Consider the following 21,212-nt stretch of genomic DNA (forward strand, 5'->3'; position numbering starts at 1 on the left):
GTATTTGCTTTGTGGAGGATGGTTGGTGACTTGTAACATCGACTGGTCTGACTGCCCCAAAGGCACCAGTGGCTAAGGTTTTTGCGTTTTTTGAAGTGACAACGTCTAATAATTCGATGGAGCCGGCTGCACGCACGAAAATACAAGACGCATGTGGCGTTACCTCGCTCTGAGGCGTTCCATTTAAGGCTTGAAGTGTAAGCGAGAGCGCAGAACATGCCGAGTTCGACATTTGTCTCTTATTAATTATTATTATAAGTGTATTTATGTGTACAAATAAATGTAACTGGATCAATTCAATTGTGATTTCCATTTACCTCCTTCTCTATATCCATACAAAATATCTATCAAACAAATAAAATTGAAATTTTCTTTTGAAAAATGCAACCATTCTATCAGTATTTTCTTATAACATTCAACTATCGTCAGTAAACCGACTTTACAGACAACCGATTTTTTTAAATGGAATCTCGCTGTTGGCTTTAAGGGCCTTTTAATAATAAAGATTACTTCACAGTTAATGACTACCTAGAAGATAAAAAACGCTTGGCAATAGTTCTAATTATATTGTTATAATTTGCTTTGTTATCTTGGAAGTGTTCTGAATATGTATGAAATGTGGTAAATAACGTGTAATGTGCTGAATGTAAAATAACAGAACAGACTTTTTATTTTATAATTTACTTATGTGACTTAAATGACGTTTTGGTTTATGACATTTTCCGTATGAATAATTGTTATGTAGAGGGAGGGTAAAACTTGCTGAGTTTCTTGCCCGTTCTTCTCAGAACAAGGCCTCCTTGTAGTTTTGCGAACGGATGGCGTAGTTTTGCTCTTTCGCGAATAGATAATAATTTTGTAAACGTTTTTAGCATATGAATGTCCTAAGAAGCATCTAAATTGAATAATTGAATTTTGATATGATTTGGTGGAGCACGGCAAAAACTGTCTAAAAAATCGATCAGTTGTGTCACAAAAATGTTGTGGAAAATTTTCGAAAAATCTGGATTTGTTAAAGCGATTTTGTTAAAGCGTTTGACAATATATACCATCTGTGTGAAACATCTTTTGAATTATTAATATTTAACAAGGGTCGGACAAACTCATTATTCACCAATTTGTTGAATAATTTTATTCGTTTCCACGACACGTTCCGACCAATTCAATTTTAGTTTCTATATTTTGATTATTGTTTGGGCAACATAAAATAAATCAGTGGCGCTGCAACCTTTTTAGATTTTTTAGCTCAAATTTCTGAATCTGTTTCATGATCATTTTTAAAACTAATAGGCAAGTATCTGATCAGCCTCCAGTGCCTGACACACGTCGTCGACTTTTTTTGGGTCTATGACATGTTGGTTTCCTCACGATGTTTTCCTTCACCGTTCGAGCAAATGTTAAATGCGCATAGAAAGAAAGTCCATTGGTGCACAGCCGGGGATCGAACCTACGACCTCAGGTATGAGAGTCGCACGCTGAAGCCACTAGGCCAATACGGCTCGTTTTGGCCAACATAGTACTGTTTAATTTATTTCTGGGGCAGGGGCGTTGCCAGCCTATCGTCAAGCGAGGGGCAATAGAAACGGGCACAAGGGAAAAAGTATGATTATTTAATTATTGAGTATGAAAATCGATTGTAAAATCAAGACAGGTTCTATAAAAAAATTAACATAGTAACTTATAAGATAAAGTTCGCATATTCTGTCACACATATGTGTTAAAAATAATTTTACACAGAAATTACATAGTCAATTCTTCTATTTATTGTGATAAAATATCACTATATTATAATAGATTATTAAATATCTTAAAATACAATCTTAAATTAGATTGTCATGATTCATGTGTACTTTTTACTTTTTTTTATGTATCCTATATCAGTTTAGTTTATTCTTATTTATTTTTGTTTCTGATAAGTATGTCTTTTTCTTTCTTATTGTATTTGTAATATGTATTTTTGCACTTCTTGCCTACCTTATGAAATTTACTCACAGTGGTTGTCTGGAAGAAATCGCTCTAAAGCGATAAGGCCGCCAGTTGCTTTTCATTAAATTATGTTTAATATTTTTTTTACCTTTTATGTAATGCAACGAAGTGTTAATAAATAAATTATCAAATTAATATTCACTGTAATGTTTTACGCAACTAATCATTAATATAATAATACATTATTTCAAAAATTAGTTCTATGTTATGCCTGGGTCTGCTCTATATGACAATCATAGAGCCTTGACAATATCATTGGGTTGTTGATCTAATTTTACATATTTTTGTTATATTTTGTTTTATAATACTACAAACTGTAAGTATTTTATTTTTATCACACAAACTAATGGATAATAGTCTACAGTTCCGATATTTAAAGATGTGAGGAAAATGTATACTAACAATACTATTATAGACCTGTATAGTAGACCTGTAATTAAATTCTAGAAGTACATTGTCATGACATATAATTATTTAATGTATACAGATATTATAAATTATTTTTCAAAAGAGTAAGTGTGGAGGTTTCCATTCTTCACACAAAACTACATTTTGGAAGGGACAACTAGAATCATCTTTATAATTTATTTTACGTTTATAATAAAATTTGGAACTAATAATTTGATTTGAGTCGATTTTCAAAAATTCAACTAGGATTGAATATTTTAGGTAAATTATTATAATCCTTGAACAAGAAACAAAAGATAGCAAAGCCACTTTCTCCCCATGTTGACCCCTTTGAATTGGTCCTTGCGAACTTGTAATAAATGTAAATTAAAAATCAATTCAACTTATTTTTTGACGTTCCTAATATGTACTTGTTCTATATGAATAAAGATATTTTGAGTTTCAGTTTGATACTTTGCTCCACAAATGGTAATAATACATTTGAGCCTTTTACTTCTGAGTTTTTTTTTAATAGAACAGGGGTCAAACGGGCAGGAGGCTCACCTGATGTTAAGTGATACCGCCGCCAATGGACACTCTCAATGCTAGGCTCGCGAGTGCGTTACCGGCCTTTTAAGAATTGGTACGCTCTTTTCTTGAAGGACCCTAAGTCGAATTGGTTCGGAAATACTTCAGTTGGCAGCTGGTTCCACAGAGTGGTGGTGCGCGGCAAAAACTACCATGAAAAACGCGCAGTTGTGGAACGGCGGACGTCGAGGTGATACGGGTGGAATTTCGTATTCTACCTCGACGTCTGATGATGAAACTCAATGAGTTTCCCCAATCTATGATTCCATATCTAAGTATAGATGCAACGTACCTTCAAAATCCGTGTCAAACGCCTGCCCTGATGAGCCTCCACTGGGGCCAGGTTTGGATCCGTCTCGCATTTCACTTAATTCACTTCTTAACACTACACTACATTACACAAAAAACACAGCGCCATCTAGTAGCCAGTTCACAGCATTATCTGAAACAAAGAAAAAATTAACTTGATTTGGTATTTAATTGACAGACAGACAGACAGACAGACATAACATTAATTACAAACAAAACACAGACACATAACCACACAATATAACAATAGTAAGAAATAATAATAATAAAATATATTTTCTCTTTCGGCTCGTTTCAAATCTGTAATGCGTGTGTGCTATGACTGTAATTGACCCTGGCTTAGCATTATGATGAGAAGGAGAATGTTCCACAGCAGCTCAGTCGCAAAGGAAAGAAAGAAAAGGAATGTAAATACCAAATATAGAGTACGTAATGCAGTCTTGTGTAAAGGTGTATAGTAAAATTTATAAAAATTATATAAATGCAACAATGGACTTTCTTTCCGCTGAAGAAGAAGATCGTGAAGAAGCCGGCTTTGTCCAGAGTCTGCCCTTGGGGCAATTATGTGATATTATAATTTAATAATTAATTATTTATATATAGATATTGATAATATATAACTAAACATAACAAACAAATATGTATACAGTATTTACAATCATCATAAATAATTAAAAACTTACAGAAAGACAATTATAAGAAATTTAACAAGTTAAGTCCCTGTGTGTACCTTTAACGCTAGCAGCATTTTATCGCTAGTTGGTGTTTGGATAGTTTAGATGACCATAACGCTGGTCAATCCCTCAACGACTAAGCATCGCAACACTGCGAGGGTATGCTGCCAGCGTTAAACGTACACAGGGACCAAACTTTTAATATTTGTTTTAATATTCTTTTTATTAAGTTTTAATAATTATTCTTACTATGTTAAGAAAAAAATACTGATATGAACAATTATTGTACGAGCTGTACAATTTTCTCACTCAGGCTTTTATGGTTTTATAAGCGTCATGTTTTCCTATGTTCCTATGTACACTTGGATCACTTATAAGTCAAGATGATTTCCTAAATCGTCGGAGACACGCCCCGAGAGGATAGCCGTCCGCAGGCACTCTCTTCATCTGCAACTAACTAAGTCATGGGAGTTACAACCCGAGAGCTTAGCCAGATGTAAGCTCTTCGACTGTTTAATTGTATAGCAATTATCATTCTACTATTTCGCTCTATTGTTATACGTAAGTGGTGAAGACAAAAATCTTCATATAAAATAAAAATTTATGCTATGATGAAAAAGGGAACAAAGGCAATTGCTGTAACCAATTCTTAATATATAACTGGATAGTCCTTTCTCCATCTACACGACACTGGCAAAGTACCATGTACCCAGTTGGCACAGAGTACTTTGCCAGTGTCGTGCAAGCCATTAAAAAAAACTGGATAAACGTTTGTCCACAATCTTATCTGATGGTTAGTGTAATGCGGCCTTTTAGCCAGGAGATGCTCATTTTTAAACGCTGTTAAACTGTCTATGGATAGAAGAGGGCAAGAAGTTCCATCTCAATGCTGTAAAAAGAAATGATGATCCAATTTGTGCTGTGCCAGGGGATGTCAACAACAAAACTATCGTGCTTAAAAATAAGATTAGAAAGGGGATAACGTTAATTGTTAACCGCGAGCCTTCTATCAATACATTGGCCTGTCAATTAACACCAAGAGAGCCTTCAGCATCAGCTCCCATTCTAAACATATTTAGGTCAACCACAACTGGACATCATAAATATACTATTCGTTTACCAGAATTTTATGAACACACAGAAAACATTTGACAGCATTTGTCGTGGTTGGTTAGAAAACTTCCAGAGTTGATCGAAGTAATTTCGCCGACTGAATATCATGTAGAGTCGGCAAATAAAGAGCGGAAATAAAATTCCGATACAGTGATTTTTTGGAGTAGTCTTAGGCCGTGTGATTCAAATGCAGAAGTCTAATAAAGATTTATGGCGTCTGATAGTATCGGTTACCGCAGACCTGGTGCTTTCCTCGCTCAAATGTAAGAGTCTTTCCTCCAACTTTGATTTTGTTTCCTTTGGAGTAGAGACACTTGGGTCGTGGAGTTCAAGTACACAGCTAATAAAAGATTTAAGTTGGTGCCTGGTGGTACCAGGTGACCCCGGATCTGGTGTTTTCCTTAAGGAATAGGTATCGCAGTACAGCTAGGAAATGCTGCCTGGTTCGAAGGTAAACTGCCACAGAGACCAACTATTTTTTTTTAAACTCCCTATTATTATACTGCATATCTGTAATATATAATCAGAAATCAAATGTAAAAACCTGAGGCCAAGACCTAACAGTGCACAGGTGCTAATTAAAGATTTAAGTTGGTGCCGGTAGATAGTACCGGTGTGATCTCCAAAGACTTCTCTGGGAAGTTGTATTCTATGTTGCTGGCTTCTGCTGAGGAATGCATGGCAGGCCTTCTTAAGTTCTCGTTTCATTTGCACATGTGTTTCTGTATGATGATGGTGAGCATAAATATAAATTGTTAAGAGAGCAAAATTTTAATAATATATTTATAAATTACGATGATGCCGTTGCTGCTGACGCTACAAAAGTTGGAGCAATTCATCATGTTCCATCTGTTGTGACTTGTTCAAGTTAATGAGTTGTGACGAATATCATAATAATAATATTTCAGTAATTTATCTTGTTCTCGTGACAATGCTATACTGATCTCTCTACTTGGGTTTCTGGCTCTTAGGGGCAGTTCAAGCACTATATAGGGGGGGAAGGGGGGTCTTTACTTATTTGGTGATTACGTCAACTGCAATTAATTACTTTCTTATACATATAACCCACTCTCTGTTTGAAAACGAAATGCGAGGATTCGTAGAAAAAAATAATATTTATGTACTATTGATTTTTATCTATATATATATATTGATTTTTATCGGCACCGGCAAATTTGACCTTGGATCGGGAGTTCCACCTTGACATCTGGGGTTCCATGACAGAGCGTTTTCCAGGAGACACGTCTGGTTATGGATCCAACTTCTATTCCAGGTGTTTTCACCATTACGACTTCAATGGAAGAGCGTGTCATATTGGCTGGCAAAAAAAAATGGTTTGCGGTCATCACAAATTTATTTATGAGACACACACCCAACGCCAATTTAAGGTTCCAGGTATTTCAAACATTAAAATCATTGAATCATAAATATATATGAAATGTTTCTTAATTTTATATTTACTTGTGATAAACCCTCCGCCACTCTTGTTAATCACTAAGTTTCGATCTGTTTTGACTTTCTATGGGCGGCAGTAAATTTGTCCTGGGAAACTCTCTTTCTCTCTCTCTGGGAAAGTCGAACCGTGCCTTCTAAGACCTTAAAACCCTTAGTAACTATACATGTTCAGCCGAGCAAAGCAGCGAGACGTCGTAAGTGATGAAGCCGGAGTTATGGTAATAGGTCATGTAAATTGTAACATAATTCACCAATAAGATCTCGTAAGAAAATCTTTGAATCAACTGAATTCTCGGAGGACTAGTGATGCCATATATTTTATATCGATAAAGCCCAATATAAATAAAGTTTATTTATTTATTTCATTTATTTATTTATTTTGTACTCCTACAGCTAACACAAATTACATATAATAGCAAACAAATACACCGAGAACATAGCCACAGATGGATGGAATACATGATACATTATATAACAAAAAGATTTACAAAAGGGAACAAACAGACAAAGTATTTAATAAAATTAACTAACTGATTAAATTTAATTAATTAATTAAGCCTAAATTGGTTGTGTTGTGTAATGGTGTAAAAGTGTGAGTGTGTACGTGATGGTATGTATGTGGGCGCGATGTAGATGATTTTGCGCTATGTATATTCTTAACCTTCGCCTTCTACTTCTACTACATAGCGGTCAATACCGCTCTGCCAAGAGCGAAACGAATGAGAAGAAGAATATTCTTAATACATTTTTTAACCGCATTCCGCGATAACCTAAATATATTTATTATAATAAATTAACATAGAAGGATATTGAAGTGAAAACTTCTTTAGCGGCGTTGTACACTTTTTTTGGAATGGTTAAAAAATGTTAAACTCGCGTCAGGACACGTGACTTTAGATTATTATTATTACCTACTATGTAGGTTGGGAATATTGAAAAATACTGTATATTTGTGTCACAAGATGGGGCTTCATTAAGGAATACTAATCGCAGCCTATCATAGCTCGTCCCGGTAGAATGCGATAGCGACCCCGGAGCCTCTGTAACGCGGCTTTGTAGGTATTTGTCGAGGTGTTTTTAGTGGGTATTGTTCACCCAGTCTCTGAATAGCAGAGATTTTGGTGTGGGTCGAGTCCCACATACCCCTGCAACTTCCTAGGGCAGGGGATGCGCAAATGCATTTCCACCTCGAATAACAAAAAAAAAAAAAAAAAAAAAAAAATCATAGCTTTGTTGTTGAGTAAGCCCATAAAGACAGTAATAGTAAATCATTCATCAAGAGTTTTAGATTTGCCGCCAATTCACAGAAACAAATGACAATCGAATGCAATATACTACGTCAGGTTGCCAAAGAGTTCTGAAATTGAATTTCAAAAAGTTTTCATTAGCAATATTTCTAACTGGCCAGTTATAAACATTTTCAGACCACGCATTATTATTATTTGGTTCCATTTGGAGCCGAGACTCTTGGAGTCTCTGGTCACTAATTAATGGTTTAAGCGCGCAGTGGTACAGATGACCCCAGGGCTGGGGTTTTCCTGAACGCATAAGCCACAGAGACTAAACTTTTTCAATTTGATTTAAATTTCTTTTAATTCATTTTTAATTATTATAACCCGTTAATTTTGGGTTAGGTTAAGAATATTGTATTTGTGTTGGAAATTTAAGAATAAAATATCGATAATATTTGCAAGGTACATCACTAGCGTCACAGCTGTGTTACATCTCCTAAAACCGTTCGCGCTGAAACGTTCAAAACCTACATTGTGTTTTATATTTCTCAAGCGCGGAATTGTTCGTAAAAATTAATAAAAATGTATATTCCTGAGGTTTTAGGCGGTAAACTCTGGATATACTAAACCGATTTTGAAAATTCTTTTTAATAATGCCACGTTCAGACACACTGGCCCCTTCCAATCTTCATGGAACTAACAAGAGAGCTGGTGCGGCTGAAAAAGCTAAAGTCTGCAAATACAGGGGTCTAGGCTCTGAATATGATTTTGTCCCATTCGGTGTCGAGACCCTTGGTCCGTGGGGTCCTAGCGCATTAAAGCTTTTTAGGGAATTATCAAAAAGGTTAGTCGACATCACAGGAGAACGAAGAGCTGGCAGCTACCTCGCACAAAGAATTAGTCTAGCTATTCAAAGGGAAAACGCTGCCAGTATCTTCGGAACCTTGCCTAAAGGGACTCCTTTTAATAATATTTTTTAATAATTAAATTTTAAGGTTAGTTATTAGATATATTTTTAGTTTGTAATTGTATATTAATATAATTAAATGTATTTTTTAAATTAAAACCAAAGTAATATAAAGTTATGCCACGTTATTTATAAGTGTATATACAGATATATGTATGTATATGTTTTTACAGAAGAATAATATTTTAAAAGTAGGAAAAACTAACACAACTAAATTTAGAATACAAATTTAATTACTCACAAAACTTTTTTTTTATTTATTTATTACACTAGTATGATAGTGAACTAACTTAATCCAACTTCTTGTTCTGCTGTAAGAATTAAAAGGCTTTTTTTATATTTATTTTATTCATTATATACTATGTATAACTCATATTAATATTAATAACAGTAAATAAAATAGTTATAGGTATATATATAATATAGAAAATAACTAAAATAAGAAGGTATTCATTTTAATTAGTTAAGTAAGCGTTTGGAGATGGGTTAATGTAAAAAGTTATATTTGTAGGAAATAAAAGGCTTTTTTATTTTTTTATTTTATTTTATTTATGTATAACTCCGAATTGTACTGTAATTGTAGTAAGACTTTTCGTTATCGTAAAAGTAAAACGGGAAAAAACATCTGACACGAAAAAAATATTTCTTTAAAATATTTTTTTATGTCAGACGTTTCACCTCTATAATTTCTGTCACATGTTCATGAGAATGGCCTAAGCATTAGACAGCTTATTGAATGTAACGAACGCTAGGACTGAATACCTTTCAGGCAGCTAGTTTAGCGCCGTTCAGTTAAGAGGCTAGGCTGTTAATTCAACGGCTAATTACACTTCTTCGCTGCGACATTAATTATGTATTTACGCCTTTCCGTGGCTGAGACCACGGATATCCACTTACTCACTCTACCGCTCTCACTATATCAAATAATAACATTCACCATTCATGCTAAATACTTTTAATCTGTACAGCAGTACATCCCTTGGTTCAGGTCTCGACATGTCCTACCTACTTCACCATCCACGGTGCCTGGTCTACATGGTAACTGCTTCTCGTCTCATCCGTTCTCCCACCTAAGCATATTATTTCGTATCATTGTCACTAGACCCCCCTTTGAATTTATTTTTATTTGTAAAACGCGCGGAAAATTGTGAAATCGTAGTTGTTAGCTGTGTTTTTGTTTTTCATCATTTCTCGCAGATTCAAAAACATTTCACAAAATCTTTTGATTCACTGGATCCATTGAAGTAATTCGATGCATCGTGGTGAGTACGATTTAGGATAAATGGAGACTTTTATGAAAATTTTACTGAAGGAAACTTTCAAGTATTATAAATAAAGAACATGAAATATTTATTTTTTATTTTACAAAATTATTACAGTATGTTACAGTAGAAAACAGCTGTGGTTTATATTAATATATAGCAGTCTTGTTTAGGAGCGCGACAAATGCACCAGTTGCCTTCTGAAAGTATTTTCAATTTTTTTTATCGATTATTTATGACGATATATTTAATTTATTTTTATTTTCATCGATTCGACTCCTTCAAAGTTTCTTTTCAATTCTTAAAACGGCCGGCAACGCACTCTCGAGCCTTCTGATAATATGTGTCTATGGCCATGGTATCACTTAACTTCGGTGCCTGCCCATTATATGCAGCATTATATCCATTATAAGCTTATAAATTATTTATTATTGAATTACCTCGAAAGCCTTTTATAGACAAAAAAGGTCGGTATGCATTTTTAATTGCCACGTTGCGCAGATAATTATTTGTTTCTCTGTTAATCATTGAGGTGTCTTTTTTTATGATTGTATTCTTAACTGTTTATATCGTTTTGTTACACTATATATAGTTTAGCATTTCTATCCAATGTAGTTGCTAAAGGCGATTTGATGCCTTCTATTTCATTGTTTTATATTAATTATACTGTATTTCTATATTATTACAATGTAGTGTTAATAATAAAATAACATTCAATTATTTATCAGATTACAGAAAACAAAAATAATGTTTTGGAGAACTGAGAAATTCTGAGAAATCAGGGTAGATGTTACAGGGAAATATGTATGAACACAGATGGCTATAGCAGCTAGGGAAATCGACCAGAATGTAGTAGAACAGAAACGTTAAGTTCCTTAAAACTAGTATTTACCATATTTTGATCAGAGTTCTGGTCAATTAATGCAGCGGACCCAATAAGATATACGAGATGTGTGGTTCAAAAGAAACCAATAAATCTTTAACCAATTCTTAAAAGGTCGGCAGGGCCTGCCCCTGCCGTATAAAAAAAAACAACAAAAAAAAATGTGAGCTGTCACGGGACGCCTGGCATTATTTTGTAAAAGTAATATGCAGAAAAGAACAGAGTGTGATAGGAACCAGGTAAACATGTCATAATGATAAAATAAATTATTACGATTCTTTTCCAGATAACGATGACTATTTGTTGAATAAACATTATTTTCATTAAATATTTTTAATGTGAAATTTACTATTGCATTTAGACTGTATATCATATAGCGTGGTGATGCGTCGCCACGGCATGCGTTGCCACGGCATGCGTCGCCACGCCAGAAATCGGTTTTACATGCGGCTATAGATGTTTCACATCAAAAATCACAACGAGACTGTCATGTATAAACATAGGTTCTTAGTTACTTTGGCCATATTGCCTGGAGAGAACCAGCCTTTGCAAACTATTAATGATGGACTGGAGTGATCGTAGAAGTCTCGGTCAGACCAACATTGACGGTTCGGGCTTTTAAGACAGACAAGATCAACAAACTCTATCCATAAATAATTACTAGACAATTTAACTGATTATTTGAATCAGCTGGATAGATCTAGCTATCTATTTTTTGGCGGTTCATTCTCGGCTCCAAATAGCAGAATAAGTAAAAGCAATACATAGATTTATAAATTTTACGAATGCAAACAGCATGTTTGTCCTTGATAAAACTGCGTAACACATATACATTTTGAGGTAATTGAGGATATGAAAAACAAGGCTTTGATCTTGATCAAATACTTGTGTCACATATCAAAAATACACTTTATTATGCAGCGATATATTGGAGCTAGAGAGAAGAGGCCTATTGTGTAAAACTGCCATTCTTCTTTCGCATTGGCAAGCAATAAACTGTATTTACAAAAAAGTTGTATTAATTAAATCCTATATCAGGTTTGACTGAAGTTAACATGATATTAGTAGACTGTTAGGCGAAGTTTGTCGGGTCAGCTAGTAATTTATAAACCTCTGTCAATCAAAATATTTAACGTATGTCAAATTCTGAAATGACATAACTTTGTCCCACTAATCCCATATCGAATGGTTATCCTACCTGTCATTCTAGTGAGTACCATAAGTGGTTCATCCCGTAACTGGAACAAGGTTATATTGATCCGAAAACATGTAGCCATATTTGGCATCAAGCTTCATCAGACCATTAAAAGTTTTGTTATATTTTTCGGGTGTTAAACCCCTATAGAATTTTTTAATTGACTACAAAAAAGATTATATGGCGTATGGTATCGGAAAAATTCTGAAAATGAATGAGGAGTGAATGTTAGTGATAATGCTCATGGAAAATGCGTTGCCGGCCTTTAAAAACTTCATACACTCTTGAAGGACCCTAAACCGAAATGGTTCGGAAATACCTCATGGACACTGTTACTGGCAAAGGATTCGCTAGCTTAGCCCTTTAACAATTGTTACGTTCTTGAAGGACCCTAAGTCGAATGGTTTAGAGATACCTACCGCCCATGGACACTTTTAATACCAGAGGAGTGCGTTACTGGCTCTTTATGGTACGCTCTTGAAGGACCCTAAGTTGATCGAAGGTTTGGAAAGACATATCGCCCATGGACACTGCCAATGCCAGGGTTTCACTAGTGCGTTGCCGGTCCTTTAACAATTGGTACGAATTGTATCCCTAAGTCAAATGGGTTTAGAGATATGAACAGCCCATGGACGTGCCACAGGGCTCGCGAGTACGTCACCGGTCTTTTAGGTCGAAGTCGAATTGGGTCGGAAATATATCAGTGAGCATCTGGTTTCACATAGTAGTGGTGAAAATTGACACAATAAACCCTACTTAGCTATGATGAAAACACTTTAGTTTTTCAGTTAAAACTTCTACCTTAAAGTATTAATGCGATGGAAACATACGGCTGTCCATTGCGACAACATTAAATATTTTATAGGTGAAAATAAAATGGCGCTAGAACTCTCAGATAATGTGAAAGTAATCTCCGATTCCTTCGGAGCGTAGGAAGGATTTCAATAAACAGTGTTCGTTAAAGTGTTAGCAAAGGTAATCCACTTATTGTCCAGAAGTTAGATGGGGTGGGCCAAACGCCCAAGTCCATCAGACGCAGGTCTAATGTCCAGTTCCTGTTCCTTATTCTGGCTGACGAAGAATTCCGTCTGGTTTGAAAAATGAGGCTCTATCAACCGTCTCCGCTGGAGCAGGCATCGCCGACGATGGACAGACTACATTACCCGTTTTGCTACCGTTTCCCACTTCACTAAGAAGTGGAATCCTGGCTGTGCACCTATGGACTTCCTATGTACACCAACGAACGGTGAAGGAAAACATCTTGAGAAAACCGGCTTGCCTTGGATCCAAAAAGCCTATGGCGTGTATTGTGTTGACAATTGCCCACACATAAAAAGGTTATCACCTTAAATTTATGTTAAAGGTAAAGGCAAAGTTCTGATGATATCTCAGTTATACATATTATAGTTATAGGTGGGCCGTTCGTAGACATAGACAAACTTTTTTGTGCAAAGATTTAGATTTGATTATTCAATAATTCGAGAGCGAAATAATTACTTGATTACTTCTTCATCAGCGCAAAATGTGTCACAAGCAAAGCTATAAATTCTCCTCCTTATTCTCCTCTTATTCGTTCCAGCTTGGCGATCATCATGGCTAGTTTAATTTTGGATTGTGCTTTTAAACAATATCTTGGGGATTTGGTTGTACAAAGGTTTGGTACCTTTGTCGTCGGTTACTCAACCAAGACTTTTAACGATTAGTTGAAGAAACTCATATTTTTTTTTATAGAACAGGGGGCAAACGGGCAGGAGGCTCACCTGATGTTAAGAGATACCGCCGCCCATGGACACTCTCAATGCCAGAGGGCTCGCGAGTGCGTTGCCGGCCTTTTAAGAATTGGTACGCTCTATTACCTAATAATTAATTTGCTGTATAGTTATAGCTAATTAATGAGCTACAGTTTTTAACCCCGTATGTTTACAAAATGCCTACACAACGACAAGTAAAACAGCTGCCTGAAAGTTAAAACAATCCTCTTCATTCACCTGTGAGGGTTGCTAGTGGTGTGCTAGGTGATTTATCGATATTTTTATAATTATTTAATATTATGTACGTTATCTGATATATCGCAACATCCATTTCGACATCTCCTTCAATAGATCGCACACTGCATCCTACCTAGTAGGTGGAATGATGACGTCATCAAGGTTGGCTTTCAGTGTCAGGCAGGAGGCCTACGTTCATAAATGAACCTAATAATGAGGCTGATGATGAAATTTTCTATAGACAGATAAGTATGTTATTTTATATATTATATTATTGTCTCATATAAATAATTACTCACAAGTTAAAGTGAACGATTGTGACATCCAACTAGGGTTTTTTTATATAAAAGGCTTTCATATAAAAGATATCGTTAAAGTCATAACTACAGTTTCAATTTCAAGCTAATATATTTTTTAATTTATTAATTAGTACCGCCCATAAGTTTGTATGTATCCATAACATTAGGAAATCAATAAAATTAATGTTAATTTTGGAACATAAGATCATAATATCACTTATTCCACGTCATTAAATTCAAACCTTTTGGCATGCCTACTCATCGGCAAAGAAGACGGAGGCCGAGAGAAAATGCCGGCGTAAAAAAAACTCTCGGTACTCTTTTAGTAGGCTCTAACAAAACATTTAACAAGACTCTTTTTCTCTTATAGAAAAAAAAAGTAAATTAAATATTTTTTAGAAAATTTTTGGTATCCCTCAAGACCTGACACACTGATATTTTTGAAAATAAACACCGACCTCACATCATATATAACGCAAAACTCACTCACTCACTTAGTTCAACGATTTTTCTCTTTAATCTTTAACCACTTTCAAAACTTTAAACATTAACTAACAATCTTCAGTGCAACAGTTGTTATAAAGTGTTATGTAGAATGTATATACGATAAGAGATAATACAAGTTAATGCAATATTGTAGGTATTCAGGACAAGGCAAAAGAAATCGAGGAAGACCGAGAAGAGAAGATCATAAAAGCAGAAGATAGAGAAGGACAGCCCATAAGTTTATTATATTTTAGTTTGTTTATTATGTTTTGATTTAAGATTGATTATTAGATGTAAAAATTGCTTATAATACAAGCTTCATTCATTCATGTATTTATTTCGCCAAGTATCTACAATGTTTCAAATGGAAGATGCCAATCCAGGGAAGGCTGTGGAGAGAAAGAGAAAAGGAGTGTCTTTTAACTGTGCTTTTTCATACATCATTCGATATGAAAGATTAAATTAAACGACATCCAAAGCAAAAAGGCCTTTTAGATTTTATCGATAATTGCATAGAACGTCACTAGAATCCGATAAGGGGAAATAGGGATGTGCCCTGAATATGACGTTAAGAACACATTGTAAAGTATCTGAGTATTTTAATGGAATTTTCTCTTTGTATAAGAAAATCATTTGCTTATTTTAAGGCAATATTTTCTTACGAAAATTTGTTGCGAAATTAATATTCTTTTTAAATGCGTGTGACTTGAAGTTGTGTGTTTGGAACCTCTAGTGTGTTTTAACAGATAATGTCTGGGTCTGTTGATCTTCACCACCGTTAGAGGGATCATATGCATATGCACCCTTGTTTTGTTTTTTGCGCCCTGCTAAAACAGGGCAGTACGGGCGAAGTAAGCCCTTAATAGGGACTGCAGCAAAAGTCTTCTACATGCATCTTCAGGCGATTCGTATTGCAAATTGGCGTGGTGTTGCTTCCAGCAGGTCATTGGGAACCTTCTAAATATAACAAGAGGTCTCTTAAAGGCAACGCCTACTCATTTTTTTTTATAGAACAGGGGGCAAACGGGCAGGAGGCTCACCTGATGTTAAGTGATACCGCCGCCCATGGACACTCTCAATACGAGAGGACTCGCGAGTGCGTTGCCGGCCTTTTAAGAATTGGTACGCTATTTTCTTGAAGACCCTAAGTCGAATTGATTCGGAAATACTTCAGTTGGCTTAAGGCTTCCACAGCGTTATCATAAAAAACTATGTTAATGGGTTGCAGGGTTGCCTGGAAGAAATAGTGTGGCGTAAATCGTGGTTTTAAAATCGCTTACACATGACATCGTATCAGATAAAATTAATTGTAGCTCTCTTATAGAATTCTTTAAAAAAATTGTTATCTTTAATTTTTTTTATTGAAGTAAAATTTATTTAGGCGCGACTAGGAAGTAACTCTGTGATTGCCCATGGGCAATATCACTTAATATGAGCCTTCTATTACGTATACAAAAATAACTTTCAAGTATTTTATTTCATGAGGCGGAAGATTTATTGTTAGATACGTAGCTATACATTTTTATCGTTTTTATATTTAAGATACATATACTAAAGATAAGATTTCAGTAAATTTCATTGGCAGACTAAAAGGAAATCAATTGGGTTTGTCGAAATGGAATTATATGTGTGAAGCCTGATTCTGGATAAAGTATTTATTTCTACAAGGAGCAATTGATATCCCGATTTATCAACGACACATTGATATTTTGTATATTGCGTTGGTCATCCCCTTTTTTTTATAAAACAGGGGGCAATCGGGCAGGAGGCTCACCTGATGTTAAGTGATACCGCCGCCCATGGACACTCTTAATGCCAGAGGGCCTTTTAGGGATTGGTACGAAAATATAGCCATAGGATATAATAATGATTTCTATGCCCAACTGTAAGCCATTCCAGTTAGTAACGTAACCTTCACTTACAAAGGCAAATTTAAACTACATACGTAGAAATATTGTTATCATAGGCCGACCGGACGCGGACCGGCTCAGGCTACGTCCGGACCGGATGACCGGAATTTGCTCGTAATGTATCATTTACCTGAATATAGCTTTAATAAAGTATTCAGTAGTTTCACGTCAACACGAATTCAGATAAATTTAATTAAAAGTCAAAAACTGTTATTAGTATCAGCTCATCTTGTGTTGACAATGCCAGAAGACACGCACAGCCTTTTTAGAATTCTTCTGAAGCCTTCTGAAAACTCTCTTCTGAAGGAACCTAAGTCGAATTGGTTCGGAAAACTTTCCATTATTTGTTAGTGCCTATAATAGTAAATGTCTTGAATTTTTAATATGCAATTTGGTTTTTACTAAATTTTTTTTTATAATAATAATATTTTTTTTATTGTTTCTCAAATTTTTACATCAATAAATGAGTATGAGATAATACCCGTAAGTAGTCAAGAGTGTGATAATTAATTTCATTTGTTTATTCATTGTTCACTCTTGTCAATTTAGGGTCACCAGTTAAATCAAATCAAATCCTTTATTCCAATTAGACCACCTGAAATGGCACTTGAAAGAGGTTGTAGATTGTTTTTTTTTAAATCATAAGGTGAAATAATTTTTAATCGATCCAGTACTTTTTGAGCTAATTCGTTACAAACATACAAATCATTATAATATTAGTATAGATAATGATTTAAATACTGATTTGATACTTTATATGAAGGCTTTAGATGTACGTAAATATATTTAGGTCCCTTCACGTATAAATACAGCTTATGTGTCCTTCGGGGCTTACGCAAATAATTTGCTATACATTTTTAAAATCGTTTCAAAGGTCATTGACTGAACAGGTTCAATAATTTGACGTGATGTTTTACGTTAACATTTTTAAACATACACCACTCACGACGAGATTCTGATACGAAATATCGACCTGAGTCTCTGATCATGCACACACACTGTGTGTGAGAGACACCAATATTTATTACATTAGCAGCGCGGGCTGCCTTAATATTTTTTTTAAAGTGAAGCTTTTATTACATCGTCTCAAACTTTTTAGTCTGTGTGGCGCATGTCGCGTGACGGTCGGCTGCGGAGTAGGGATAAAGCGAAAGGCGCTCGTCATAGCAGCCAAGGCCAATATGGTGGCGCACATAGTTCGCAGCAGCTGACCATATAGTGTATCTAGACTATTATTTATTTGTGCCAGTGCTGCATGGTTTTTTTTCTACTTGATATTATGGACAATTAACACAATATCTTTCTAAATGGTATCCTATGTGTCATTCTGATTTAAAATTGTATAGTTTCATTAAAATCCATTCAGTAGTTTTTACGTGCTATTTCTCCTAGAACCTTACTCAGAGTACTATTAAAAAATCTGAATAATCCAGCCGTCTCCGAGTTTTCACATATTTTGCGATTAATTTTTATTTTTATATGTTACCTGGTTTTACGATATATATATATATATATATATATATATATATATATATATATTTTATATAACGAGCAGGAGGCTCACCTTATGTTAAGTGACACCGCCGCCCATGGACACTCGCACTACCACTAATAATAATAATAATTTATTAATTGCAAGAATATGGTACAAAACTGTCAGAAGGCTCGCAAGCGCGCCGCCGGCCTATTCTTGTTTTTTGTTAATTTTCGCTACCGTAATAGATAAATAAAACTCGAAAATTATTAAAATTTATTTATCATCCTCAGTACGCCTGTATTCATTTGGAGTATCATGCTTTTATTCCGAAGTTTCGAACCCTGGATTTGTACCAATATACTATGTGCGTATTTAACACTCGGAAGGAAAACGCGAGGAAACCGGTATGAGACCAAAAAATCAGGTCACAGAAGGTCAGGCTTAATAGACAACGCGAAACGAATACATAAACTTGAAGCCGAGAACAAAAAGGTTGCAGTACCGTTTTTATGTATTTATTAAATAATAAATCGTTTATATACAAAGATATAATTACATACATAGGTTATATAAATCCGCACAATCAGCCAGCGAAAAGAGGTACGCAAATGTCATATCTAAATAATAATAATAGTTGATATCCCTTCTATAACATTGAGAGTGTCCATGGGCGGCGGTATCACTTAACATCAGGTGAGCCTCCTGCCCGTTTGCCCCCTGTTCTATAAAAAAAATATAATTGTCATTATTCTCTCCTTATAAAGACCATTCCCTCAACAAATGTCCCCTACACTGCAGTGATATATTATGTATTAATTTAGTTAACAAAATACATAGGTTAACGAACCTTTTTCATTGTCCGTTGAGTGAACTGACAAAAGTTCTATTATTTGTTAGTGCCTATAGTAGTTAGATAATTTCTTGTATTTTTTATGTAATTTTTTTCATAATTAATTTCATATGTTAGTTTTTCTTTGATTCGTTACATCACATTTTTAATGGGGCAAAACAGACGGGCCGCCCAAATGGCCGGCAGTCATAGACACGTTTTGTGAGTGCGTTGCCGGCCTTTGAGCAGGAGTACACTCTTACTTTGAACAATTAGAACGCTTCCATAATTCGGTGATAGGAAGAAGAAAAAGCAGAAGAGCGTTCTACTTCACCTCCATGCTTGTTTTCAGTGGGGAAGTGGTTTTTCCTGGACTACTTTGACTGCGCTGGTGAAGAAATAGTTGTTAAATTATCACCCCAGAGGGCAATGTCAAAATCAAACCCGTGGGAGTCGAAAACACCGTTAAACAACACCCATGGGTTGAGATAGGGAGTTGTTCTATAAGCCGGCAACACAAACAACGATACAAGAAAGCCATTTCTAAGTTGATCTAAATTTGTAACATCGACAATTTCGTAATGTTCTGATATTGAAGAACCAATCTAAGTTGTGTTAACTTATCCTATCAAGGGAGGTAAGTTTCAGCTTCACTAACCACAAATAAGTCTATTATTCATATTGTTTACAGTTATATAATATAATACATAAAAATAAATACTCTCCTAATGTAATAATTAAAAATGGCTAATGGATTTTTCCTTCGAGTTTTTGTTCACATTGAGAAGTGTTGGCCTGGTGGCTTCAGCGTGCGACTCTCATACCTGAGGTCGTAGGTTCGATCTCGGGCTGTGCACCAATGGACTTTATTTCTATGTGCGCATTTAACATTTGCTCGAACGGTGAAGGAAAACATCGTGAGGAAACCGACATGTCTTAGACCCAAAAAGTCGACGACGTGTGTCAGGCACTGGGGGCTGATACTTGCCTATTAGATTTAAAAATGTTCATGAAACAGATTCAGAAATCTCAGGCCAGGATAAAAAAAAACAAATGTTATAATAATAACTAAAACTAAAAGATAAAAAGAACAGTAATAAACAAACAAAATGAAAACTTAAACCACATTAATAGCCTGCAAAACGGTATATTACGGTTAACGGTAAATTTACGGTAAGTTGGTAAACTATTGTAAAACACATCAATATTTTCATCAATGTTTGTTATAAAGTTGTAAGAGCCAGATAGCCTATTCACTGCACCATTAAAACTAAAACCATTTCGATGCAGGGTTTTATGAATACTATCAATATCATAATAGTGGTATAAAAAAAGAGTGGCGGAGAGTTTACTGCCAGTTGTTCTCTTCCGTTCTACGCCCTTGATTTGAGAACTGGCAGTAAATGTAAAATAAGAAAATTTTCATATGAATTTATGTTTTTGACGTTCTGTGTTACCTATATGAATGAATGATTTCGAATTTGAGTTTAAATATGTTTAAATTACAAATAGAAGTACGTTTAGTAAAAAGATTAGTTATATATTTTAAAATCCCTCCTAGGTATGCGACAAGATATTCAAAATTGTTCAGTCTGCCTCGTACGAAATCGAATTACCGGCATAATTCGCCAATATTTCGGGTTTTATCGAACTATGACAACCATTATCAGGATATTAATCTTTTCCACCTCAAAAAGAGAGATGTCAAGAAGATTGAAGAAGCGGGAAGACTCTGATTTTGTTTAAGTAGTAGTTTAAAATTCTAAGTATTATTTGTTTGTTTTTAAATGTTAAATTTCAGTCTGTTTTATTTTTATTTTTTAAATGTATCTTTATCCATTAATGCACTAGCTTGTTTTCTGTTTTTATACATAAATTGTTTATCTATGTAATCTGTTTTGGATTTTTGTATTGTCTTAGTGTTTTGTATATCACTACATAGTATAAAACAAAGTCGCTTTCTCTGTCCCTATGTCCCTTTGTATGCTTAAATCTTTGAAACTACGAAACGGATTTTGATGCGGCGATTTTTTTAATAGATAGAGTGATTCAAGAGGAAGGTTTATATGTATAATAAAACAACTACAAACGTAGGTTGAACCCTACGAGTTTTATCAAAATAATGTACTAAGTATTGTACACATTGAAAAGGTCTACAGAAAAGTCCGTGAT

The 21,212-nt window shown here is 34.8% G+C and overlaps 1 protein-coding gene across 1 annotated transcript in view; it reads right to left on the reverse strand.

Annotated features, from left to right (window-relative positions):
• LOC110996604 (1-phosphatidylinositol 4,5-bisphosphate phosphodiesterase epsilon-1-like) overlaps positions 1 to 21,212 on the reverse strand; it is a 114,910-nt gene that overhangs the window by 80,564 nt on the left and 13,134 nt on the right. Inside the window, exon 2 of the mRNA XM_045633642.1 lies at positions 3,254 to 3,403. Coding sequence (XP_045489598.1) covers positions 3,254 to 3,323 — 70 coding nt within the window. The 5' untranslated portion in view covers positions 3,324 to 3,403. The remainder of the gene's footprint in view (positions 1 to 3,253; positions 3,404 to 21,212) is intronic.

This window comes from Pieris rapae, chromosome 24 (genome assembly GCF_905147795.1).
Source record: "Pieris rapae chromosome 24, ilPieRapa1.1, whole genome shotgun sequence".
Taxonomy (NCBI): Eukaryota; Metazoa; Arthropoda; class Insecta; order Lepidoptera; family Pieridae; genus Pieris; species Pieris rapae.